The sequence below is a fragment of the Podarcis vaucheri genome (assembly GCF_965113315.1).
Source record: "Podarcis vaucheri genome assembly, chromosome: 2".
NCBI classification, from domain to species: Eukaryota; Metazoa; Chordata; class Lepidosauria; order Squamata; family Lacertidae; genus Podarcis; species Podarcis vaucheri.
In genome coordinates this window covers 123659196-123685758 of record NC_138760.1, presented here as the reverse complement: position 1 = coordinate 123685758, position 26563 = coordinate 123659196, and the positions used below count along the sequence as shown (strand labels likewise).

General features: G+C 48.9%; 2 protein-coding genes and 1 long non-coding RNA gene across 4 annotated transcripts; all 3 read right to left on the bottom strand.

Moving 5' to 3' along the window:
- Positions 1–7289: 7289 nt before the first annotated feature.
- LOC309525290 (uncharacterized protein) lies at positions 7290–15504 on the bottom strand. The gene is made up of 3 exons (XM_082210849.1): positions 15473–15504; positions 9438–9558; positions 7290–9085 (listed from the first exon to the last, which is right to left on the bottom strand). Exons 2-3 carry the CDS (start codon positions 9556–9558, stop codon positions 8748–8750), a joined length of 459 nt encoding a protein of 152 aa, XP_082066975.1. The 5' UTR covers positions 15473–15504; the 3' UTR covers positions 7290–8747.
- On the bottom strand, positions 11574–15349 carry LOC309525488. The gene is made up of 2 exons (XR_014216340.1): positions 15140–15349; positions 11574–12619 (listed from the first exon to the last, which is right to left on the bottom strand). It is a non-coding gene; the product is annotated as an uncharacterized lncRNA (long non-coding RNA).
- Positions 15505–15618: 114 nt separating the features above from the next.
- Positions 15619–26427, bottom strand: LOC309525005 (zinc finger and SCAN domain-containing protein 16-like). 2 transcript variants are annotated; one of them, XR_014216039.1, is made up of 5 exons: positions 25998–26427; positions 24731–25184; positions 22785–22926; positions 16516–20060; positions 15619–16453 (listed from the first exon to the last, which is right to left on the bottom strand). XR_014216039.1 is itself a non-coding variant. In XM_082210323.1 (4 exons), the coding sequence occupies exons 2-4, from the start codon at positions 25139–25141 to the stop codon at positions 19300–19302; spliced, it is 1314 nt and encodes a 437-aa protein (XP_082066449.1). In that variant the 5' UTR covers positions 25142–25184; positions 25998–26427; the 3' UTR covers positions 15619–19299. The 2 variants fall into 2 exon arrangements, 1 of the variants encoding a protein (XP_082066449.1); XM_082210323.1 differs by having other exon boundaries at positions 15619–20060.
- Between the last annotated feature and the right edge of the window lie 136 nt (positions 26428–26563).

The window sequence follows — 26563 nt, the reverse complement described above, 5'->3', positions numbered from 1 at the left end:
GAGCCAGGAGCCAAATCCTCTCCCTCTGCACTTTCCATGGAGGAGGGGGGGACTCTTGGTCAGGCGGCTTCCCCCACTGCTCCTCATCCAGCCAGTCCCTGACAGGGGAGCTGGTCCAAAAGAGGCTGTGGGAGGCGGCAGGCCAGAATCCTTCCCCACTTCTGTCACCTCCCTTGTGCTAGTTTCCTACCCACCCCCCACACGCTCCCTTCCATCTAGGGCCGGCCCAAGACATGTTGCCATCTGAAGCAAAACAGAAAATGGCGCTCTGCTGCCACCTGAGGCGACTGGAGGCAGACCATGGAAACCCGTGTGCTGAAAGGGGAGAGAATACGATGCTGGAGAGGATGTGGCCCCGCTCTTCCCAGGTCACACGACAGGAAGCAGCAAGTGGCACACTTCTGGGGGGGGGCAGATCTGCCACCCCTCTCAGCCTATCTCCAGCCTGCCGCCTGAGGCGACTGCCTCACCAAGCCCAATGGGTGAGCCGGCCCTCCTTCCGTCATGCTTTCTGTTCCTTTTTTCCACTGTCTGCTAATCCAGCCGCTTGCTCTGGCCAAGAGGAGCATTTCTCAATGGTTTGAAGGAGGAGGGAGGGACTTCTGTGCTTCCTTTGTGGTGTAGTGGTTAAGAGTGGTAGTCTCGTAATCTGGTGAACCAGGTTCGATTCCCTGCCCCTCCACCTGCAGCTGCTGGGTGACCTTGGGCTAGTCACACTTCTCTGAAGTCTCTCAGCCCCACTCACCTCACAGAGTGTTTGTTGTGGGGGAGGAAGGGAAAGGAGAACGTTAGCTGCTTTGAGACTCCTTCGGGTAGCGATAAAGCGGGATATCAAAGCCAAACTCTTCTTCTTCTCTTCTTCCTCTCCTTTCTGAGACCCTTAACGGCCAGCAGCCATCTCTCTTCAGCAGGTGAGCAAGCCTAAACTCCCCTTGCCCCCCTGCCATGAATATCTGTAGGCCGGGATCACAAACCCAATACCTGTATGGGGGGCAGCTCAAATGCCTGCCAAAAATACAACTGGCCAGGCAGAGAATGGAGGCTGGAGGGGCCAGAACCTTCCTACCTCCATTCTGCCCCTTCTGGTTCCTGCCTCCTCAGTGGTGCACCTAGGCTGTTTAGGTTGTGGACAATGTTCATGCTGCAGAAGGGTGGGCCAGGGAACATCCATTTTGGAGGGAATGTGTATTTCTTTCATAGGTGGCAAGCCGGCCCCTGTTGTGTTTGGGTATCCCTCCTGCTCATTCTGCTGTGTGAGGCTCCAGACTGCAGGGCCCAACGGCCAGCCCTGATGGGGCCACAGTTCTGAGTCTCCCCATAGCGATTTCAGCACCTGTGGCGGCCGCAGAGAAGCTTGCAACTGGCTCTGTGCTTGCTGCAGGCTCTTCCTCGGCCTCTGCTGCCCATACAAGGGTCTCACGGCCCATCGTGTTCTTCAAGAAAGAGGAAGGGCTGTAGGACCAGCGGTTAGAGTACGTGCTTTGCATGCAGAATCTCCCAGCTAAAACCCTTAGCACCTCCACCTGTGTGGTAAGGTAAGAATTTGCTTCTACACCGCTCTGTTCGTGACGCAGGTGAGGGACCACCTTTTAAATAAAAAATGGGACCCAGGAAATTAATTCCAAGTCCAGCATCCAGGAGGGGTCTGGCATTTATTATTATAGATACAGTGGTACCTCGGGTTACATACGCTTCAGGTTACATATGCTTCATCTTACAGACTCCGCTAACCCAGAAATAGTACCTCAGGTTAAGAACTTTGCTTCAGGATGAGTACAGAAATCGCGCCGCAGCGTGAGGCCCCCTTAGCTAAAGTGGTGCTTCAGGTTAAGAAGAGTTTCAGGTTAAGAACGGACCTCCGGAATGAATTAAGTACGTAACCAGAGGTACCACTGTATTGCCATAGGGCAGAGCTCAACTTAACGTGGTTGTTCTAGCCGAACCGCCACCTAAGAAGAAGTTTGGCGCAAGGAGCATCAGAACAAGGGTTTCATAGGCGGCACACGAAAAGCCACTAAAGATCTAAAGATTCTTGAAACATAAATATCCTTCTACATACAACAGGAAAGGGTACAGGACATCAGAACTAAAACACACATGGCTCCATATCGGTATCTTCACCCCTGCAATCACCTTGGAGTGACCCAAATGTGCCCAGGCCATGGGTCTCAAATATCCTCCTATCACAGTTTCTCTAGCAACCAGGTCTTCCTTGGGCTGTTGACATTCTTTCCCTTATCTCACTTCCCTTCCTTCTCCTTTCTCCTAGGAAGTTTCAATGAGAAGTTTGGATTTACACTCTGGTGCTAACTAGAACACCCTTAATGATGATTTGTAACACTTTCAGGGTTAGATAGAGGTGGAATGCAGAATAGGAGGGAGGCTTGCGAGTCTCAAAATACACATAGGAATCATTTGTGGAAAGGTTAAATGCAATTAATACTGAAATATTATTAAAGTAAGCAAAACACTACAATCTGGGTCTCTTACTCTTACATCAATGGGAAGGACTTCCCCTTGCCAGAGACCCTTTAGAAGTACTGCCATTTATTTTTATTTATTTATACGGAGCCTGCTCTTCATCCAAAAAGGCTCCTGGAGTGGCTTTACACACAAAGAAAAAGTCAATCCTGACCCGGCAGGCTTGCAATCTTAAAAAAAAGCACGACGCACGAGGAAAGGGTGACAGGGAGGGAAGCTCAGGCTTTGATTTCTAAACAGTTGTTCCCACCATGACCAGCTGGCATGGTACAGGAGAACCGACCTTTCCACAGCCAAAAGAGCTACGTTTCAGGACGTTCTTCCAAATGTTTTGTCGAAATCTCTCTTTGTTCTTATTTGAATCTGTTGGTTTGGGTGCTGTCTCCTAGAGCAGAAATGGAGGAGCCTTTGCCCCTCCCTGTGTTGCTGGACTACAGATCCCATCATCCCTGACTGTTGGCCATGCTTCCCGGCAATATCTGGAGGGCCAAAGGTTCTCCATACCTGCTGTAGAGCAACAGAAAATAAATTGGCTCCATCGTCAACCTGACAGCATTTAAGATTTTGCAGGATTGTCTCCTGTAATCACTTCATTGTTACTGGGAAAATGCCCCACAGGAACAAGGAAGTGGTTAACTGGGAACTGGGATCCAGTGCAGAACTGTGGGAGGCAGTAGAAGACAGGAGTGCCTGGCGCGCTCTGGTCCATGGGGTCACAAAGAGTCGGACACGACTAAACAACTAAAGAACCTCTCTGCCATTGATCTCACTGGCCATGTTCAACGCTGACACAATCACATTGGCTCTTCTTGCCTCTCGGCTGCAAAGCGTGGACAGTTTTGCTTGTGGATTAGCAATAAATTGACTTTTTTAAAACAGTCAAAAGGGTTCTACATACAACAAATCCCTTCTAGGCCTTTGGAAGAACCAAAGACATGGAAAAAAATAACAGATTAAGTACATATTGGGTGGTGCAGTGCTGCTTTTTAAAAAAATAAACCCAGTAGCCAATATAATATAGGTAGGTTGTTTTTTGTTTTGTAAGTCTACGTCCAGAAGACCTCCCTAAAAGCCACTGATGGAAAGCCCTTCAAGGGCTTTTGTGGTTTCTGACATCGTTCTTCTGGCCTTATGGGTGTAGACAGAATATTTTAGTTGGCTTACCAAGATTGTTTGTTCTCAAGCAATATTTAATACCTCTGCTCAGTGGTCCAGAGAGAAAACAATTGTCAGTAAAACTGCAATAGCATCACCCTTGGTGCCTGGTTTAAGATTGACCTTGTGGACAAATCTGATGGATCTGGTGGACAAGATTGAAGGAAGGAAGGAAGGAGAGAAAGAGAGAAATCTACATGTCTTTTGGGAGCATGCTAATCACAAGACACCTCCAGACCGAGTGTATTTTTTGTGTGGGTATAGTTTGCAACATGACATTGATGCAATAATAGAGCATGAAATGGAAAAATTATACTGGACCTTCCACACATCGTTCTATGTTATCAATTGTTCTGCAATGCTTCCTGATGTTATGGCACAATTGCCGTCTGGAGGGGCATTTTTATGCTGTTGTGGAACCAAAACAAGTTGCAGGATTTCAGCAGAGAGCTACGGCATATAGAATCCTATAACTGTAGAGTTGGAAGGGACCTTGAGGGCCATCTAGTCCAACCCCTTGCAAAGCAGGAACTTTCAGCTGCCCTTACAGGGATTGAACCTGTGACCTTGGCATTATAAACAAAGCACTCAAATCCACCCCCCAAAAAGCCTTTTCCAGGTGCAAAGTGCGATCGTGTATAACAAGCACAAATCATCGTAAGGGAACAATATAAAGGATGCCTTCCGGGGCCAACACAGTAGAACTGTTGAAAGCAATGGACTTAAAAAACAAGTGGGTTTACTCAGAGTAGGACCCAGTATACCTTGAAGTGGGTCTGGTAGCTCACTGGCAGGACTGGTGGCCTAAAATTGGAGCGCCTTCTCTGTCACCACAGACAGAGCCCTGGGTTCAAATCTGCCAGTTTATGCAGCGAGCTTAACCGTCCTCATAGGGTTGTGAGGCCGAAAGGCAAAGCTGGTGAATTGGGTCTGTTGCTTTCTTGGAGGAAGGGTGGTTATTAAACGTTTTTAAATGATTGACATGAGATGTATAAGCCTGTAGAAAGAGTGAATAAGGTTTTCCCCCCGCTTTGCCGTGAAAGTCTGGACCCAGCCCGGTGAAATTGGGAGGGGATGTGGCACCAGGGCACGAAAAAAGGAGCCCTTCTTCACACAACGCTAAACTTACCTGGAATTGAATTCTGTAAGGTGCTATGAGGGCTGCTGCTTAGATGCCTTTGAACAGTTCCTGTTGGCTGGGGCTGAGGGGAGAAGTCGCCAAAATTATATGGAGGGCATCCTGTTGGGGAAGGCTGGTAGACAACATGGAAGAGAGCTCTCTTGAGAGGCTATTGTCTGGCGGCACCTAAGAGTGGAGCCTCCTTTCCCAGAGGCTTCTGCATCCTAAAAGGTTGGGGGTCCACCAAGTCCCCAGTGGGGAGCGGCCATCTTTTCTCCCCACGCCTTTCCTTACGCCCAGTGGCGTAGCGTGGGGGGTGCCAGGGGTGCCGGCCGCACCGGGCGCAACATTTGGGGGCGCGCGTTTGGCCGGCCCTCCTAGAGGAAGCAGGAACCCCACTGTCCTCGGACCTCCTCCGAAGCCTGGCAGTGGGTCGGAGAGACCTTCTCCCTGCACCAGCCTTCGGAAGGCTGTCCTGAAGACTTGTGGTGGGAGCAGTGGCGTAGCGTGGGGGGTGCAGGGGGGCCTGCTGCACCTGGCGCAACATCTGGGGGGCGCGGAAGAGACTCGAGTGCTAAAATCCACGGGTTAGGGGGCGCAAATTACTTGCCTTGCCCCGGGTGCTGAGAACCCACGCTACGCCACTGCTTACGCCTTCCTCACAAGCTTTCCAGAAGCAGCGATCTTGGGGAAGCAAAGCAACCCGAGTTACGTACAATTTCGGGGTAACAATACAACTGGTTTGAAGAACAGGTGGGAACAAAAAAGGATCGGCCTTTCTTGCAGCACATCGTTTGAGTGTTTGTAAAGAAATAAAAATGTTTTGCTCAAGATGGTGTGCTTCATCTTTTCTCCCCCCCCCCCCGTAATGGTTTGTTTTGTGTTTTGTATTTCAGCTTCATGGTCCACCTGAGACCCTTTGGGGGCCGGTGAGCTTTTCCCGGTCCACCAAGTATTTTCCCCATGGCCCTCCCAAAGGGGCAGGAAACATCGTGGCCCTCCAGATTTCATTAGGCCCCCAACTCCCCTCAGCCCCAGCTAATGTGATTGTGGTTGCAGTTCAGCAACCTCTGCAGGACGCCTGTCAACTGTCTGAGAATGGGAGTATACAGTCATACCTCAGGTTACAGATGCTTCAGGTTGCGTTTTTTCAGGTTACGGACTGCCGAAACCCGGAAGATGCGCTGCTGCGGGTTGCGAATGCTGCGGGTTGCGAACATGCACCCCGCATGGATCACGTTCGTGTCCACTGTATATACATACAGTTATACCTCAGGCTGTGAATGCTGTGGGTTGCGCGTTTTTGGGTTGCGGACCACGCCGGACTAGAATGGGTTACTTCTAGGTTTTGGCACTTGCCCATGCGCAGAAACGCAAAATGGCATTATGCGCAGAAGCGCTGAATCATGTCGCGAGCGTGCGGCGCTGCAGGTTGTGAATGCCTCCCGCATGGATCACGTTCGCAACCCGAGGTATGACTGTATATATAAGGCATCAAAAAAAGAGGGGGGAAACAGACAGCATTTGATTTTTAAATTTTATTTTCACAAACACTTTTCTAGCTTCCCCCCACTGTGCAAACACTAATAGTTGAGCGAAATCTCCCTTTTGTGCAATGCGACAGCTGATACCAAGCACATGACAAAACCTGTATGGGGTGGCAGTGGGGAAGAGTAAACCTTTTACCAAAGTGCATCTGTTGGGAACCAGCCGGCAACAAATCACACAGGGTAAGCCAAAACTTTATTCGGATTAACAAGGTCTGCTCAGGAGCGGCTGGCCCAATGAGCACAGCAATTCTTCTGGGTGGGTTTTGCCCCTATGAGGCAGTCGAGCTGGTGCAAAACTCTGTTGACTAGCTATAGACTGCAGGTGGGGACACACTTCTGCCAGCATGTAACTGCTCTTAAAAGCTTGGACTGGCTGCTTGGATGCTACTGGACTCAGTTCAAGATCCACATAATAATTTAAAAGGCCCTTAGCAGCTTGGGGCAAGGATAACTCAAAAGACTGCCTAATCCTTGATATTCCTGCCTCGTCTCTGAGATCTGCAGGGGAGTGTCCCTTAGTGGTTCTCCACGGTCCAGATGTACAGCTCACATCCCCTAGATTTGTGGGTCCAATTCTGTGGCACACCCTCCCAGCTGAGTTTAGGAAGACCCCTCTCTCCCTGTTGAAATTTCAGGTGTTTGACGAAGGCCTTTCTGTTTGAGCAGGAATGTTAATTTTCCTCCCATGATTTTCTGATTTATTGTAATTGGTGCTGTCCATTGTATGCTTTGGAATGTGAAATTTGGGGCTTCCCTCGGGCTTGATCCAGTAGTTGCAGTTGGTGCTGAATGCTGCAGCACGATTGCTGACAGGGCGGAGGCATTGTCAGTGTATACTCGGAGATTTGTGCTTGTTGCTGATTTGCTACTGGGCCAAGTTCAAAGTGCTACTATTAGTATACAAATAAATCCCTTTTAGAAACCCTATCCAGATTCATAGAACAAGGATGTGTATTTTAACTTGCTTTTTAGTTTCTCACTGATTCTTTTTTTTAAAATGTAATGTTTTAAATAGTTGTGTTTAACTTTATTCTTTTCATAACCTCTTTAAGGTTTTTTTGCAATCAACGGTGTATAAATTTATGAAATGAATAAATAAAATTAATTTGGATGTATACCACTTAGAAACTTTGGCAATTAAGCAATATATAAACCCAGTCAGATGGGCGGCATATAAATAATAAAAAGTTTTATTATTATTGTTATTGTTTCCCTTTCATTGTTTGTCCGATTATAACCAGTAATGGCTGATTGCCTTAAGTAAAGGACCCTGCTTAAATCTTACAGTGGCAACATAAACAAGCCGGAAAAGGCAGGACAAGGATTTGATGAGTGTGTTGGACTGTTCTGAGAAGGGCTGCAATGAGTAGGAATGGTGAGAGCCTCCCCCTGCTCCTGATCAGGATCCTGACTCTTCCCAGGAGCAGGACAGTGTAGATTTGGAGTGGTGGTTCACAGAGGGACTCAGTTTACAAGGCAGAAGCTGGGACATACTGGATGGGGAACAGCTAGGAGGAGAAACACTGGAAGAGAGAGGGTTAACAGATTCACAGTCTCTGGACATCATTCACCCTCCTTCTCCAAAGTCATGGAGAGCTCAGAAGGTGGCAGCACAGAAAGCACAGTGGTTGTGAGATCAGGTTACAAGACGCTGTAGTGACGTGGGTAACTAGGGAGGAAGTGGGTGGAATCGTTAATTGGGAGCACCGTCATTCCTAGGAAATGGATTCTTTGTTCTCTCGCTGTGATCATTAAAGTTTCTAACTGGTGAGAAGACTCCCTTTCCTTTGTTCTGCTTATCTACTGCCAAAGGTGAAGCAGTTCCTGTGCAAGTGCTGCAGATATGGCACATTACTCTAAACCAGCGGTTCTCAACCTGTGGGTCCCCAGATGTTGTTGGACTACAACTCCCATCATCCCTGAGCTCTGGCCTTGCTAGCTAGGGATGATGGGAGTTGTAGTTCAACAACATCTGGAGACCTACAGGTTGAGAAAGGCTGCTCTAAACCCATATGGAAAAGAAACAAGTTTATTGCTACCCAACAGCCCGACCACTAAAGAAGCCCCCCTCCTGAATGAGTCCTCTCGTGGATAACCAGGTGCGGTCGCTGGCTGAAGCTTTTCCCACAGTTTGTGCACGCGTATGGCTTCTCTCCCGTGTGGGTCCTCTTGTGCGTAATGAGGAACGAGCTGCGGGTGAAGCTTTTCCCGCACTCGGGGCATTTGTAGGGCCGCTCCCCTGTGTGGGTCCTTTCGTGCGCGGCGAGGGCCGAGAGCTGCTTGTAGCTTTTCTCGCAGTCCGCACATTTGTAGGGCCTCTCGCCCGTGTGGGTCCTCTTGTGCTTGACAAGGACGGACCTCTCGTTGAAGCTCTTCCCGCAGTGGGAGCATCGGTAGGGCCTTTCCCCCGTGTGGGTCCTCTCGTGGACGATGAGGGTGGATCACTGAATGAAGCTCTTCTCGCAGTGGGAGCATCGGTAGGGTCTCTCTCCCGTATGCGTCCTCTTGTGCACTGTCAGCGTCGACTTGTGTTTAAAGTTTTTCTCGCAGACGGGGCATTTATACTGCTTCTCTCCTGGCCAGGGGTTCTCAAGTGCCGGAAGGCTGGGCTGAAATAATTTGTCCCCTCCTGGACAACTCCTCTGTTGGCTCTCAGGGGCTGTCCTGTGCTGATCCAGACAGCACAAAATGTGTTGTTTGCCCCAAACGCCACACAATTCCAGTTCCCCAGAATTCTCCGGCCGACTCGTCTGCCACTCCTCAGGCTTCTCATCACCTCCTGGAGCAAGAAAAGCATCTTAACATGAGTTTGGTTCATCCCCCAGGAAGAATAAATTAAAAAATCTCAAAAAGGGAGAAGCTGCGGTAAAGGGCAACCCAAATGATGAGCAGGCTCGTGAAACTCTCCTAAGAGGAAATGTTAAAAAGTTGGTGGCTTTATAGTTGTGAAGTTCTCCCTATTGGCAGTTACGCAAACTGCAGCGTGACGATAGCCTTACCTTTTTATGTATATAGGAAGAAAGGTCTATCAAATTTTGCATGGTGTGAAGAAAGTGGTTAGGGAGAAGTTTTTCCCCTCATGCTAAAGTATAGACGCCTTAAATAATAAATAACAACACACAAAGCATTACCTGACAGAGTGGCGTCTGCTTCATCTTCTTGTTTGACCGCGTCGAAGAGCGTCCCTTCCCAAGCCTGTGACAGAGCTGTCTCTGTGTTCGGAAAATCATCAGCCTCCTCTTTGAACGGCATCTGAGTAAACAGAAATCAGGGTCAATTGGGAGTGATTATGGTCTAGCGCTACTGTTTGGCAGAGTGAGAAGGCCTGCCTTTATTTACTGCCTGGGCTGTGAAGCATACCAATAAGTCTTGAGCAAGTTCATATCTTAAGAAGAAGAAGAAGAGTTTGGATTTGATATCCCGCCTTTCACTCCCTTTAAGGAGTCTCAAAGCGGCTAACATTCTCCTTTCCCTTCCTCCCCCACAACAAACACTCTGTGAGGTGAGTGGGGCTGAGAGACTTCAGAGAAGTGTGACTGGCCCAAGGTCACCCAGCAGCTGCATGTGGAGGAGCGGAGGCGCGAACCCGGTTCACCAGATTACGAGACTACCGCTCTTAACCACTACACCACACTGGCTCTCGAGACCGATTACCGGGACAACCTTCTCATCAAGCGGTAAAACTCTTCAAGCAGTCCAATAATGAGATGAGAACTTTATAATCAACCCTGAAGCTCACTGGATGGCTTTGGCTAAGTCGCCAAATCTACTAGTGGCATTTATAACCCATATTCTTTCTGAGTTGTGCAGGAACAGTGGCAGGGAACTTTTTTTTGGCATGGAAGGCCAGATTATTATTATTTATTAAATTTATCTACTGACCTTCATCCAAGGATCACGGGGTGGTTTACAGTATAAAAACACAAAAATACATAATATGACGACAAACAAAAGAATACCGCCCCCAACACACAGTTTATAAGGCCTATATTGTTTATTTAGCCAGAGGCCTGGGTGAAGAGGAATGTTTTTGCCTGCCACACATTTGTCCCCACCATTCTGGAAGTGATGTCATCATGATATCAGGTGATGGACAGGTGGGCTGCTGCCCCACCCACCCATCAAAGTTCCTTGCACAGCTGGTGGCCAGACGCATGCGAACCGCAGCACAAGGCCTTATGCTCAGCGACAGGAAAGCACTGAGCATAGAGAGGACAAAGGCTTCAAAAAACACAGGAACTTGGTCCACCGGAAACTTGGTTGTGTAATCAATCCATCAGGCTTCAACTCGGCACCCATCAGTTGACAGGTGATGACTTGACCCCTGCTTTCTGTAGGGAGCAGCTGCATGCATGATCAGATTCCCACAGAGAATTCAGCAGATCCAGCCACAGCTCTACCTGCCTCTACCTGAAGTCATCTATGTCGTCTTAGGTGACATGAGGTGGCCGTAGTTTGGTGAAAACAGTCTTACAGGCCAAATAGGGACCAATTTTGGGCCACACTTTACTGGGGTAGTGTCAGGCTTCAAGGAATTGGCTTCCTCCGCGCCTTGGCAGAAGATTAGCAGAACTGAAGCAATGGGTTTCCAAAACTTAAAACCTGACTGAGCAGTCAGTCTGAAATGGGCCCCAAAATCCGCATTTTTCCTTCTCCAAGGGAGCATTTCTAAAATGCTTTAACTTGAGCTATTGAGCAAATGCATAACAGGAACCCAGCTGTATAAACAAAGTGCTCTCCCTTATCAGTCCATGAAGGCTGGTAATGACGGATGGCCTTGTCCATTCCAAAGTGGAGCAGGGATGGCACGTCTGGGTCTTATCTTACATCCTGACCACACTCTGACGCACAGACTTAGTCTGGGAATGGCGCCAGGAGGGCTCTTAGAGTTGGTGACCTTCTTACCCCAAGATAAGGAATACAGGAACAGGAACAGCCTTATGTGGTCAAGAGTACAGGAAGAGGAACACCCTTTTATGGTTAAGAGTACCGGAGCAGGAACATCTGTGATGTCAACTTGCGTGTATAAGCTGACGTGGTTGGATTCCTGGGGAAGAGGGGAGAGGGTGCCTGGAGGATATATATACTGCATGAAATTTCTCATTTCTTTGGACTTGCTGTGAACTGACTACACAAGTGCCTTCTGCTATCCGGAGAGCAGAATAAACTCTTTCTCTGAATCAACCTCGGTGTCAGTTGACTTCCTTTCTCCCTCCCGGGAGCAACGCAGATGCCACCAGTCGGTAAAGTCTAATAAGGCTACAAAACAAAGTTAGAATTCTTTAATAATCACAGCAAGGGATGATGAACGTCTCCCTCGTAAGAGTGGCGGTGCTTCCAATTAAGGCTACACACACACCAATCCCTCTCAATCTATGTCACCCCTACGTCTGGTAACCTGAGCTTGTGCTTTCTGTTTTTCAACATCCTCAGCTAAGAATAAGCTGTTAGATGGGCAAGTGACAGGACACCTGTCACGCTGACTCCATTTCTGGGACGCTTTAGAACAGCTCCTTTCCTCCATGGCTTTTCTCCGTGGCCCAGGCTCTGCCCTATGGAACTGCCAGCGTCAAAGCCTCTCACCTCCTCCTCCTCCTCAGCAGGAAATCCTCGGCCAGGGACACAGCCCGTAAGCAGGTCTCCGGCCCACCTTCTAGAACCCGGGTCCGGACTTCACAGGGCAGGATGGCCAGGAACTGCTCCAGGATCACTAGCTCCAGGATCTGCTCCTTTGTGTGCCTCTCAGGCTTCAGCCACCGGTGGCAAAGATCTCTGATCTGGCTGCACGCCTCTCGGGGGCCTTTGGCCTCCTGGTAGCGGAACTGCCTGAAGGACTGGCGCTGTGCTTCCAGAGCCCTGACCTCCTCTGGAAGCTCCTCCTTCAGCATCTTGCAGCCTGCCTTGTTTTGGGCCAACTGACTATTGTTGGCAACCTGTTGGGTTGGTCTCTCCCCTCCAAGCAAGCTGATCGGGTTCAGCCACCCTCCTGGCACCATCAATGGGTGAGGTTCCCGATTGCCTGGACTCCACTGCCTTCAGGAAACGACGCCATTGGGCTTCCCAGTGCTGTTGCGGTCCTTCCTCTGCTTCCCCTTTTGCCTCCTCTGAATTATTTGTTCTCTCCAAATCCCCCAGGCTCTCCGTCCAGGCGGCAGGAGGGCACTTTGCTCCAAGAGCTGCAGCGTCCGATTCTTCCCTCTTCTTTCCCTTTTCTAGCACAGCTCGGAGGTGGAGACCCAGGGCTGCTATTTCCCCAGCCTCGGTGGCCATGTTGTCTTTTCAGGTCATGTGGTCGTGAGGTCAGTGCTCGGGGCTGAGCAAAACAAGAAAAACTGGAATTAAGTCATGAGAAGTCCCTTACTGAGATAGACAGATAAATAAATAAATAAATAAATAAATAAATGTGTTAAGAGTTCCCAAAGGAGGAGTAGGGTGGGAGCATGTAGAGGAATTTGATCCAGGTTGCATTTAAAAGCAAACGGGACCTAATCTGCCCTTTCTGAAATGACATGAGAACCAAACCACAGCTCTCTTTGGAAACGTTTTCTGAATTTTGCACTGCTGTTCTCCAGCCATGCATACAAAACATTTGCTTAAATATATCTATTAGAGAAAAGAACATGTTAAAAAGCATTGCATTAAGGAGAAACGTTTATAGCGGGCAGATTTGCATACAAACATGCGAGGAACGATTCACAGCGAGGGGAAAGGACAGATTTGCCCAGTCCAGCTTCTGAGAAGACATGCACAGGACTGAGCTGTTGATTTTGTTTCTAAAAATTCAAATAATGGATTGCAAGGGAAGTGCAAGCTGTCAGTCACGTTTGATTAACACAATCCAAAGTTTGTAAGCTAGTAATAAACCATGGCTTATGAATATGGTTTGTGGTTAACAAATTATGGTTATACCGCTGGTGGCATGTGTGTTCAGACATTCAAATAAACCATGGTTTAGTGCAACATACAAACCACTGAAGGCTATTCTCCTCAGAGAGCTGCTGCTAACAGAGTCCCCTGTGATGAGAAATTGACTGTTAGATTACTCTAAGAATTGTAGTTCTGTGAGGGGGAAATTGTGTCTTCAAACAACTCTCAGCGCCCTTAACTACAACTCCCATGATGCTTTGGTGGGAAGCCATGGTTTTAAATATATAGTGCAGATGGGTCCTGTATCTGGACTTTAATGAGCATTTGTTCTAATTTGTTCATGGGACAGTTATTTGACAATCAGTCTTTGTCCTGCATTCATCCTTACTTTGCTAGAGAGCACTCATTCATTTATACGATGTTTTTCAATACATTTCCTTGTCATTCTCCTAACCACAAAAAATCCTCTCTTTTATAAAGTAGATTTGTTGCTTGAGAGAAACAGAGCCCTTCATCCACTTTCAAATGTGCAGACCTAAAGTTCTGATATGCACTTAAATCCCTCCTGCAAATCATCAGCAGGCTGGTTGCCAACCACACATTCAAAGCCACACACACACCCCATCACAGGACCACTGGGAACTGTAGTTTGCCCCTTGTGGTGCTGCAATTCCCAGCACCCTAAACGAACGATAATTCCCTGGATTCCTTGAGGGAAGCCAACTGCACCATAAATTTAACACACGTAATTTCAGACCCCTCCCCAAAATAGCATGGAAGCTATAGCCCCCCCCCCCACAGCTACAATTCCCAGCACTCTGAACAAACTACAGCTCCCAGGATTCTTGGGGTGGGTGTGGGGAAATGCACTTTAAATGGTGCGATCTGGAGGCACCGAAAGGGCAAACACGCAGACATGAGACTCACTGGTCAGTTTTACTGACACAGCCGCACTGCTGCTGTAGCAGGAACCCCCCACCCCAATCATTCTGTTTGCACAAACTTGACACACACTCACACACTACATACGCCACATTTCTGTTATACATTCATAGAAAATCAACCATACATCGGATTTGCGCTGTTCCATTTTATTTTACTCCATGTGACAAGGACTATCAAAGGGGGGTGGCTTGGTTCTGGTCAGCCATAATCCCTTCAGCATACCAGCACATCCACAGGAGCCCTGCCCAGTTGCTATGTCAGCCCTGATAATCCCAGACAGAAGACAATCAAAATCACAAAGAACCTGCATATGGTAGTGGATTCAGCATGGACTGAAACAAAGGACAATGATCAGATCTTCCCTCTGGGGGCAGGAAACTGCCAACTCCCCTTTGTCTCCTGGAAGTGACTCATGGGGAGGGGGAAAGGAGGAACCAGCCAGGTGACAGGACACTCAGGTTACCACCACAACTCCTCCCTCAACCCCTCCCTTCTGTAATGTATGCATGATGTTTCTGGGGGTGGGCTTGACCGGGAGGATGGGAATTTCAAAAGTTTTTATAAGGTCTTGCAGCCCATTGTTCTGGGTCTTTCCTCTCTCTTGCAAGTGAAGGGAATACCCTGTTGCAACAGTTCAATAAAGGCCAAGCCTACAGGCTGTGTTTTGCTCCAAGTTATCCTGGTTGGTGTCTTTGTTTTGTCCAAGGGAGCCCTCGGATTTTTCCGGTAACACTGCCAAGGAAATCATTTTGTGACATTTTAGTGGCTGCAAATGAAAGCACTGCCTTGGCTGTAGATGCCCACCCTGCCCACTATCCAGCTACCTGGGTTTCCGGGGGGGGGCACTCAGTGCGGACCAGTCATCTGACTCAGTCTAAGTAAGGAAGGGGGGGATCTCCATGTATCTGGGCAAGAGTGGAGGGTGGGGGCAAAGGGTGGTCTTTAAACCCCCTACCTTGATATTTCCCCCCCTCCCCTGGTGCCCCCACTCCCTAAAAGCTCCCTTACCCTCTACACTCACCTGATCCCCCTCCCACTGCTAGTGAAAAAAATATCTCCCACTTGAATCCACACCTGGGGAAGTCAAAGGGCAGGTCACGTGGGGAGGCAAAGTAGGAAGTAAATTCCAAGCCGCCCTCTTCTCTCTTTCCAGGAACGAGAGGCATCCAGGCCTGTCTAGGAACCGACTCGGTCATCTTAACTCTTAAAAGACCGTTGCTGTGGCCGAAACCATACACTGAAAAGCACATTTCACATTATGCAAAGAAGCACCTCTGTGGGGAGGTGAGACTAGATGGCTGGTTTACCAGACTGCCCCTCCAATTTGATCGTTTTGCTTTTTAAAGGAACTCACAACAGGAACAGTCTCTGCTTCAGCTTCCCGGGGGCGTGCTCCCTCCGCACTCCTCTTTCTCCGCCGGTGCTTAACAACCAGATAGATTGACATGTCTGAGCTCTTTGTTCCCTCCTCCCTCGGGGGCGGAGGAAATGGCACACATCAAACGTATCTACTTATTTATTTCATTGAGAACCTACAAAGCAACACTAGATGTTGTGCTATATCGAGATTAAAAGGGGAGTGGGTTGCCTGCCTCTCAGGCTCACAATCTAAAAACAGGTCACATTTTTAAGATGACATTTTGGAAAGATTCTTAACAGTCAGCCTAATATTTATCAGGCATTCTGATGTTATCGTGTTTGTTTTGCTGTGTTAAGTCTTTTTTGGGGTGGGAATATATGAGAAATGCATGAATTTGGAAGAAAGGCTTATAAAACCTGCTCCTCAAAACCGCTAACTTGCCAAGAGGCTAGTTAGCTTGTGTTTTCACGTTGGCTGAATAAAAAAGGGGTGAAGGATTGTAGCCTGTTAGCGGGCAAGTAATACAGTGGTACCTCGGGTTACAGACGCTTCAGGTTACAGACTCCATTAACCCAGAAATAGTACCTTGGGTTAAGAACTTTGCTTCAGGATGAGAACAGAAATCGTGCTCCGGCAGCACATCAGCAGCAGGAGGCCCCATTAGCTAAAGTGGTGCTTCAGGTTAAGAACAGTTTCAGGTTAAGAACGGACCTCTGGAACAAATTAAGTACTGTATTTTTCGCTCTATAGGGCGCACCGGACCATAGGGCACACTTAGATTTTAGGGGGGGAAATAAAGAAATTCCCCCAGCCCCCAAAAGCAAAGAAGCCAAGACAGCGAGCGGGATCCTTGGCTTCGTTTTTAGTTGCAGGGCTGGGGCGGGGGAAGCCTGAGCTTCCCCCAGCCCCCAGAACGGGTCCGGGAGCTGCGGCGAGGTTGCGCGCTCCAAAGGCTTGCGGATAGCTTCCTGAAGCCTGGAGAGCGAGAGGGGTCGGTGTGCACTGACCCCTCTCACTCTCCAGGCTTCAGCGAAAGCCTGCATTCGCTCCATGTCCTGTAGAGCGAAAAATACGGTACTTAACCCGAGGTACCACTGTAAAAGACAAAAGAGCCTTTTACCAAACAGACTGGCATCTAAGCAGCCCACCTTTCTGCAAACCCATTCACACACATGGAATTCCTGGCTACCAAGGCCCACCAGGAAAGTGGTCAAAGTACAAGGCTGAGCTATGTTAGGCAAACCTCACTGCTTATTCATACAGGGCCTCAAATACAGAGGCCACCCAAAAACATGGTAGTGGAAGGTTAACTAAGGTTTAGTTTAGTGTTATGAATCAAACAAACCATGGTTACAGTCAGCTTGCAAATCAAGATCAGAAACCGTGGCTTGAAACGGATTTGTAAACCATGGTTTGTGCTACGACCCCAAACAGAGAGAGTTTCAGCAAGCCGAAAATGGCAGCAAACAAGCAATTCTGAAGGATGGTTTGGATTGTAAACCATGGTTTGGCACAAACGTGAGGCAGTGAGAAAGGGATTCAGCTGACAAGTGCCCCCAAACAGAAGCTCGTGTAAGGACTTCAAATAGCACAATGGGACTCCCCCTTCTCCCCCAGAACTGGTTTGGGGGACAAGGAAGAAGGATCATTCAGTCTGGCAAGCTGAAATGCTTGCGCTGATGGAACAGTGAGACCTAAATTCCTTTCCAGAAGCTTCTGTCCATTTTCTGCAAGGAAATCCTTGCACGCCATGCTTTTTTAAAGTACCATACAGCTTTTTTGCCTTTTTAAAAGACACCTTTTGGTTTCAAATCCAGCACTGATATAACAGGGAGGTAGGATTGCCACCCAAGTGCAGAGCACCCTTAGGCACACACAACATCACAAAAGAAGGTTCTTCAGATCCTCCTGGCCAAAGGTTGCTTGCCAGAGCGAATAGTGCCATGAGCGGATTTCTCTTAGGGCCATTCAACACAACGGTTTCTGCATTATAAAAAACAACAACGCAACATGTCCTTGGGTCAGTAGCTCAGGCCGACTTATCTCCAATTCCCTTCCTGACTTCCCAATTCAGGAAAACGAGAGTTTATTACACGCTAACCACCAAACTGTGGTTAGCGGGAAACAGGAAACCTGCTTAAACGGTGGTTTGTCCAAAGCAGGAAGTGAGAAAGCAGGAATCTACCAGCCATGACGGCTATGTTGTACATCCACAGCCGGGGGCAGTATATTCTTCTGAACACCAGTTGCTCTGAATCACGGAGGCTAGTGGTGTTGCGCTTGCAGGCTTCCCATTGGCGGACCTTGCTGGCCACCGTGAGAACAGAATGCCGGACTAGATAGGCCCCATCCAGCAGGACTGTTCTGGATCCAAGCTCACAAGGTGGCAGTGCTCAGCACCAAAGACGGCCGAGTCAAGGGTTGTATTGAAGGCTGGTCCCACTGACAGTAGACCTACTGAACTAATGGACACAGCTAATGATCTAGGTTCATTAGGGAAGTTTTTAATGTCTGATGCTGTATTGTTTTTAATATTTGGTTGGAAGCTGCCCAGAGTGGCTGGGGAAACCCAGCCAGATGGGCGGGGTATAAATAATAAACTATTATTATTATTATTATTATTATCATTAGTTTCTCCACACAGAACTCCACAGATTACATCAGTGTTTCCTACTGTGGTCTATACTGCCCCCTGGGGGTTGCTGGAATGATGCAGAGGTGCAACTGGGGACCATGAATAAAAACAGAGGGGCTGTGGAAGCAAAGGGAAAGAAGAAAATTTTGAAAAACTGTTCATACACGTTTCATCTGTTGTGTAATGATGCTTACTGCCACGTTGGGCACCGTTGCAGGACGGTGACAACCCCTCCCCTGGATCCGGTGGTCATGAGGGGCTTTCCCAGGTTTCGGCGACCCCTTTTTGGCTTCACCCAGGCCCAAGAAATGGATCACAGCTTGCCTGCCTATTTGGCCAATGGCAAGTGAGCTACGGTGTCAGCCCGGCTCCTGGGGCAGATCGGACGGAGCCCGCAGGCTTCACTCTGGTCCGCCCACCCATGAGTTTTTAATCCCGGGTCCTAGTCCATCTCTTCATCCAGTTTTCACTGCATCTTTCTGTCTGTTTGTTTAAATTAGAAGATAGATTTCCGGTGCAGGACGGCGCTGAGTATATTTTTTTTCCTGAAAAGGGGGAGATAGGCCAAATAAGTTTGGGAACCTCTGGGATACGTCCAACGGATTTGGCATCTGAACCAGCCCATTACTGAAACCCAGTGGGTCACCACTAAATGTGCATTTAACCAAGACCTATAACCAATCTTAGGTCTCTTTGGTAAGCCTTACTTTCCTGATTACCTGTAGAACACACTTGTTTACTTAATTCACACATTACATTTTCCCGATGTACAAAAGAAGCCATCAAATACTTTAAAAGGTGTGTGTGGGAGGAAGCATGTTAAGCAGCCGTCCATAAGGCTTCGTCTATGCAAAACCTTCATGTTAAAAAAACCAACACCCAATACCACAATATATACAGTCATACCTCGGGTTAAATATGCATTTTCAGTTTACGGTCCGCGGCGACCCAGAAGTAACGGAGCGCGTTACTTCCGGGTTTTGCTGCTCGTGCATGCGCAGATGCTCAAAACGACGTCGTGCGCATGCGCGGAAGCGGCGAAACATGACCCATGCACGCTCAGATGCGTGTTACGTTCTACTCAGGATACGAACGGGGCTCCAGAACGGATCCCGTTCGCATCCAGAGGTACCACTGTACAGTTATGAACTCCAAAGAGAATACGGAATCGGGCAAAAGGGCAGCTTCACAACCAGTCAGCGCACTGGAAGGCCTTCTCACGGGTGTGCAGTTTCTGGTGGGTCATGAGGATGTCCCTGCGGCCGAAGCTCTTCCCGCACACCAGGCATTTGAAAGGCTTCTCCCCGGTGTGGGCCCTCTCGTGGATGACCAGGCAAGTCCTCTGGCTGAAGCTCTTCCCGCACTCGGAGCACTTGTAGGGCTTCTCGCCCGTGTGGGTCCTGCGGTGGGTGACGAGGAACTGTTTCCTGCTGAAGCTCCTGCCGCAGTCGGGGCAGATGTAGGGCTTCTCGCCCGTGTGGGTCCTCTCGTGCTTGATCAGGTCTGACTTGGAGATGAAGCCCTTGCCGCAGTGCGAGCAGATGTAGGGCTTTTCCCCCGTATGGATCCTCTCGTGCTTGATGATGTACGACTTGCGGCTGAAGCTCTTCCCGCAGTATGAGCAGGAGTAGGGCCTCTCCCCGGTGTGCGAGCGCTGGTGCTCTATCAGCTCCGACCGCCACACAAAGCCCTTCCCGCATTCCGGGCACTTCTTCAGGCGCTCGTCCTGGATCCGCGGCTGCACAGCCACTCCTCCCTTGGCCGGCTGGTAGCCCTGTGGCCCGCAAACCAGTTTGTCCCGCCTGTTCTCCGGGCGGCTTCCCGGCAGGCTCTCGGAGGCTTCCCCTGGATCGGGACTGTTCCACTCGGCAATCCCCAAAAGCACCTCGTGAGGCCTTGGATCTGCGGAACGGTCTGGGTCGTCCTCGCCACACACTCTCTCGGAAGCTGCCGGGAAGAAGGAAATCAAAACGCAAGTCATTCTGCCAATGAATTACAGTGGTACCTCTGGATACGAATGGGATCCGTTCCGGAGCCCCGTTCGCATCCTGAAGTAAACGTAAGACGCACCTGTGCATGTGTGGATCGTGCTTCGGCGCTTCCGCACATGCGCGTGACGTCATTTTCAGCGTCTGTGCATGCATGAGCGGCAAAAACCATAATAATAATAATAATAATAATTTTTAGTTATATCCCGCCCTCCCCAGCCGAAGCCGGGCTCAGGGCGGCTAACAACAATCAAACAACCAAATAATCCAACATTCTAAAAACATTTCATTATAAAAATTAATTAAAATCAAATTAATGGCAACCGTTAAGCAAAATTCTGTGCAGGTTGCCAGAGGAGGGAGTCATGCTGGGCCCTGACCAAAGGCCTGGTGGAACAACTGTCTTGCAGGCCCTGCGGAAAGATGTCAAATCCCGCAGGGCCCTAGTCTCTTGTGACAGAGTGTTCCACCAGATTGGAGCCACAGCTGAAAAAGCCCTGGCTCTAGTTGAGGCCAGCCTAACCTCTCTGTGGCCTGGGACCTTCAGGATGTTTTTATATGCAGACCGTAGGTTCCTCTGTGGGGCATACCAGGAGAGGCGCTCCCGTACATGCTCCGTTACTTCCGGGTTGCCGCGGAGCACAACCCGAAAATATTCATCCCGAAGCTACTTCAACCTGAGGTATGACTGTACAGTGGTGTCTCGCAAGACGAAAAGAATCCGTTCTGTGATTCTCTTCGTCTAGCGTTTTTTTCGTCTTGCGAAGCAAGCCCATTGACGGATTAGCGGATTAGCGCTATTAGCGGCTTTTAGTGGCTTATCGGATCAGCTGATAAGTGGCTTAGCGGCTTAGAAAAAGGGGGGGAAGGGGAAAAAACCCGCAGGAACTCGCAAGACATTTTCATCTTGCAAAGCAAGCCCATAGGAGATTCGTTTTGCGAAGCACCTCCAAAACGGAAAACTCTTTCGTCTAGCGAGTTTTCCGTCTTGCGAGGCATTCATCTTGCGGGGCACCACTGTATTAGACTATGTGGAAATGGCTCAACTAACAAATAGGTTAAGAGGTAATGCCAAACAATTATTTTCTCAAAAATGGGAAATGTTTAAGAGAGACTTACAAAAAAACAACAGTGACATATTATCTATTGCTTGTGTACATAAAATATTAAGAAATATAGGAAAATTGGTATGCTAGGTTGTAAGAAAGTATTAGAAAGTATATTAAACATAAGGTAATAATTATAGGCACATTCAAAATCACAAATGTCAACTATATCGGGAAATGATGGGAAGTATATATTTATTTTGTTGTTGTTTTGTTTTATTTTATTTTATGTACCATTTTATTTTATTTTATTTTATGTACCATTATATGATTATAGCTTAGCTGATATCTAAGTGGAATTAGATGGTCAAATTAACATTCTAAGTTAAACTATATAGTACCGTATTTTTCGCCCCATAGGACGCACCGGCCCATAGGACGCATCAAGCTTTTTTGGGGGGAAATAAAGAAAAAAAAATTTATTCCCCCCCCCCAGGCGCTTGTGGAGCAGGCAGCGGGGAGAAGCGCTCTTCTCCCCGCCGCCCACCTGGAGATCAGGTCCGGGGACAGCAGGGAGACGTGCTGCGTCTCCCTGCTGTCCCCGGAGTGGTGGGGCAGGCAGCGGGGAGAAGCGCTCTTCTCCCCGCCGTCAGCCTCCAAACCACTTCGGGAGAGAGCGGGATGGCGGCGTTCCGCCTCCCTCTGTCCCCCGACCCTGTGGGGCTGGCGCTGGGGCTCTCCTGAAGCCTGGAGAGCGAGAGGGGTCGGTGCGCACCAACCCCTCTCTCTCTCCAGGCTTCAGTGAAAGCCTGCATTCGCCCCATAGGACGCACCCACATTTCCCCTTCATTTTTGCAGGGGAAAAAGTGCGTCCTATAGGGCGAAAAATACGGTATGTATGTGTATGTGTGAAGTTAAATCTGTAATGACATTAATGAATTTCAATAAAGAATTTTTTCATCCAAAAAACAAAACAAAGTACACACTGCCTGTTGAGGCATCTGACTGGCTACTGTGAGGTAAAAGGTAAAGGTAAAAGGTAAAGGACCACTGGAAAGTTAAAATTCCAGTCAAAGATGACTATGAGGTACAACACTCATCTCTCTTTCAGGCCGAGGGAGCCGGCGTTTGTCCACAGACAGCTTTCCGGGTCATGTGGCCAGCAGGGCTAAACTGCTTCTGGTGCAATGGGACACCGTGACGGAAACCAGCGCGCACGGAAACACAGTTTACCTTCCTGCCGCAGCGGTACCTAATTATCTACTTGCGCTGGTGTGCTTTTGAACTGCTAGGTTGGCAGGAGCTGGGACAGAGCAACAAGAGCTCACCCCATCGCAGGGATTTGAACCGGAGTATTTTTGGGTTATTGTTTCTGTTTTGATTTTATATACTGTGATCTTTTTATGTGAACCACCCTGAGACCTCCGGGTATAGGGCAGTATATAAATTCTAATAATAATAATAAACACCACATACAGATAAACAAAATGAGAGAGCATTGCAAGGCTGTATAATTTAGAATTGCTCAAGCAAGGCAACATCTCACTCATATCACCACTGCCTGACCTCACACCTCTTTAAAACACCAATACATGAGTCACTCACACTCTAAACAGCATAGAAAGAGGAGTCCTCACCCAACAAGGCTGTGTCTCTGTCGTCGTCCTCCTCCTCCTCCTCCTGCTTCATCTCCCCTAAGATGACCCTCCGCCAGGTGTCTGAGGAAGCGTCTTCAGCGGTGGGGAAATGAGCAGCCTCCTCTTTGAACGGGCCCAACATCTGAAACAAGAGCACAGGACGTTGAAAGGAGGCGAGGCTGGTTGCTGGCGATTTCAAGGGGCTGGTTTGAGTGAGCCCTAGAAAGCTTGGGACCTGGATACCTGAAAAATCAACTCCCCCTTTAAAGACCCAACCGGTCACTGCACCACCTGCAGATACAAACTTATTTAATTTATTCGTTGCATTTTAATCCCACCTGTTTTCCTCAAACTGATAGAATCTGGCTTCATCACGGTGTCCTGTTGCACCAGAATAGGCTTAGTCATTCTGGCTGCGTGACCTGGAAAGCTGTCTGTGGACAAGCGCCATCTGCCTCGGCCTGAAGCAAGATGAGGGCCACAACTCCACAGTCATCTTTGACTGGACTTAACTGTCCAGAGGTCCTTTACCTTTAGCCTTACAACTGGAAGGGACCCTGAGGGCCATCTAGTCCAACCCCCTGCAATGCAGGAATTTGTGCTCTGGGTGGACACAAACCACCAACCTTCTGGTTAACAGTCAGACGCGTTGACCCACTGCGCCAGAGGAGGAAGAGGATGCCTGTGGAAGACCCACAAGCAGGACCCAAGCACAGGCGCCATCTCCCCACTGCGGACTCCAGCAAACTGGTATTGAAGGTGATCCGGAAACTACAATTAATCCAAAATGCAGCAGCTAGACTGGCGACTGGGGGCAGCCGCCGAGACCACATAACACCAGTCCTGAAAGACCTACATTGGCTCCTAGTACGTTTCCGAGCACAATTCAAAGTGTTGGTGCTGACCTTTAAAGCCCTAAATGGCCTCAGCCCAGTAGACCTGAAGGAGCGTCTCCACACCCATCATCCAGCCCTGACGCTGAGGTCCAGCACCGAGGGCCTTCTGGCAGTTCCCTCGCTGCGAGAAGCCACGTTACAGGGAACCAGGCAGAGGGCCTTCTTGGTAGTGGCACCTGCCCTGTGGAATGCCATTCCATTAGAATGAAGGAAGGAAACAACTATCTGACTTTTAGGAGACATCTTAGGGCAGCCCTGTTTAGGGAAGTTTTTAATGTTTGATGTTTTATTGTGTTTTTAATATTCTGTTGGGAGCCACCCAGAGTGGCTGGGTGTAAATAATAATAATAATAATAATAATAATAATAATAATAATATATTATTATTATTATTATTATTATTTATACCCTGCCCATCTGGCTGGGCTTCCCTGGCCACTCTGGGCGGTTTCCAACAAAATCTTAAAATATAGTAATGCATCAAACATTAAAAGCTTCCCTAAACAGGGCTGCCTTCAGATGTCTTCTAAAAGTCTGGTCGTTGTTGTTCTCTTTGACATCTGGTGGGAGGGCGTTCCACAGGGAGGGCGCCACCACCGAGAAGGCCCTCTGCCTGGCTCCCTGTAACTTGGCTTCTCGCAGTGAGGGAACCACCAGAAGGCCCTCGGTGCTGGACCTCAGTGTCCGGGTAGAACGATAGAGGTGGAGACACTCCAGATATACTGGACCGAGGCAGATTATTATTATTATTATTATTATTATTATTATTATTATTATTATTCAGAAGTGTTACCACTTCCAACTGTGGAGACAGAGCAGAACCACCATGCTAGTAGCCATCGATGGTCCACTTCATGCATTAGTGCAAGACAGTGTGCTTCTGAGTATCACTTGTTGGAGGCTTCAGGAGGGGAGAGATGCTGTCGCAAGCAGGTCTTGCTCAGGGGCTTCCCACTGGAGCATCTGTTTGGCCACTGTGGGAAACAAGATGGTGGGCTAGAAGGAGCCCCTTTGGCCTGACCTCTTCCTGGGTCCTTCCTAACATCCTCACCAGCTCTTCCTGCCTCTCGTCCTCTTGCTGCCGCAGCAGGAAGTCCTCCACCAGGGCCACCGCCTGGGAACAGTTCTCCGGCTCCACATCCCTGACCCAGTTCTGCACCTCCGCTGGCAGGACAGCCAGGAACTGCTCCAGGACCACCAGCTCCAGGATCTGCTCCTTGGTGTGCCTCTCGGGCTTCAGCCACAGGTTGCAGAGCTCCCAGAGCTGGTTGCACACCTCCCTTGGCCCCTCGTTCTCCTGGTAGCCGAACTGCCGGAAGTGCTGTCGCTGCGCCTCTGAGCTGGCTGGCTCGTCCTCCAGGACCTCCTCCTTCACCTTCAAGCAGCTGACTTTGTCGCTGCCCCACAAGCCGCTCTCTGTCAGCTGAGTTTCTTTACAGAGGTCTGGCAGGAGGCGGGCCATCCTCTCACTCCCCTCCAAGATGCTGACTGGGGCGACGGCTGTGCTGTTGAAGGGAGAAAAGAAAAATTGGAGCTGGAAATCTTCCTTGGCTGAAGGCTACCTGCCAGAGTAGGGGGAGCCTTGCGTTAAGGCACCAGCCTGGTAGCCACAGAGTCATAGAATCGTGGGATTGTAGAGTCAAAAGGGACCTAGAGGGTCATCCAGTCCAACCCGCTGCTCTGCGGGAATATTTTTCCTGAACCCACGACCTTGGGATCAAGAGTCTCATGCTCTGTTGACTGAGCTATCTATTGGGCAGTGTGGAGGAGTTGTGGAAGTTTCTGCCTGAACTCTATGGAACGCAAATTGGAGTAGGATCAAGTGCAACACAAGAAATAAAAGAAGCAATAAAAATATGACTAAAAATCGTCAGGACGTCAGGGCATTACATTTGCTACAAAAAGCAGAAAAATAATTGAGGTGGTCCTCCACCAGCAATAATCAAGTGGTCCACTGGGTGGTAGGGGGTGGGAAGTTTGGAAACCACTGGTGTAATAAACAGACTATACCTATGTCTACAGGAAAGATGATCTTGTGGATCCAGATTGCCACCCCTTCATTCTGCACAAAGACTCGCTCTCTGCTCCACTTGAAGTGTGCATCATCCAAAAAATAATAATAAATTGAAGGGCTCCTCGTTTTTCTGCCGCTCTCCCCTACCTGGCAGGCAGATTTCCAACCAAGGGTGTTTTCCCAGCCTTCCCTCCCCTTCCCAGCCCCACGACAGGGAAAAACTTCCCCAGTTGCACTTCTGCCTGCCATGGAGCCCATTCGAGGCCCAGCACGCCCTCCCTTCCCCTCCGCCCTTCCCACTTGCCTGGTTCTTTCGCAGCCGCCGGAAAAGTCCTTCCGAGCCCTGATTATCTGCGCGTGGGAAAATTCAAAGGCCACTTTCCCATGGGAAGCGGAACAGGAAGTGGCATTTGATTGTTTTTGTTCCCCCCCTTTCCTGCCGCAGAGGAGCTTCCGGTCTCTCTAGGAGGCGGTATTCCCTCACCTTAACCCTTTGCTGAGCAAAAGAGTCTTAATGCACATTTGTGACAAAGCTCGCTGACATGGGGGCCCTTCAGATATTGCTGAACTACAACTCCCATCGCCCCTGGCTGGGGATGGCGGGAGCTGCACTCTGTTAATGTCTGGAGGACATGACATTTGAGACTAACACTGGGTTGGGAAACCTGTGGACATTGCTGGACTCAAGATTGCGTACATATCATACATTTTGAGTACATCTTCTTCCCCACCAAAGGGTGGCTGGTGAAATCCAGCCAGATGGGCGAGATATAAATAAAATTATGATGATGGTGGTGAATTATAGGAGCTGTAATTTTCTATGGGTGCTGGGAACTGTAGCTATTTGTGGGGTAAACTGAAGTTCCCAGG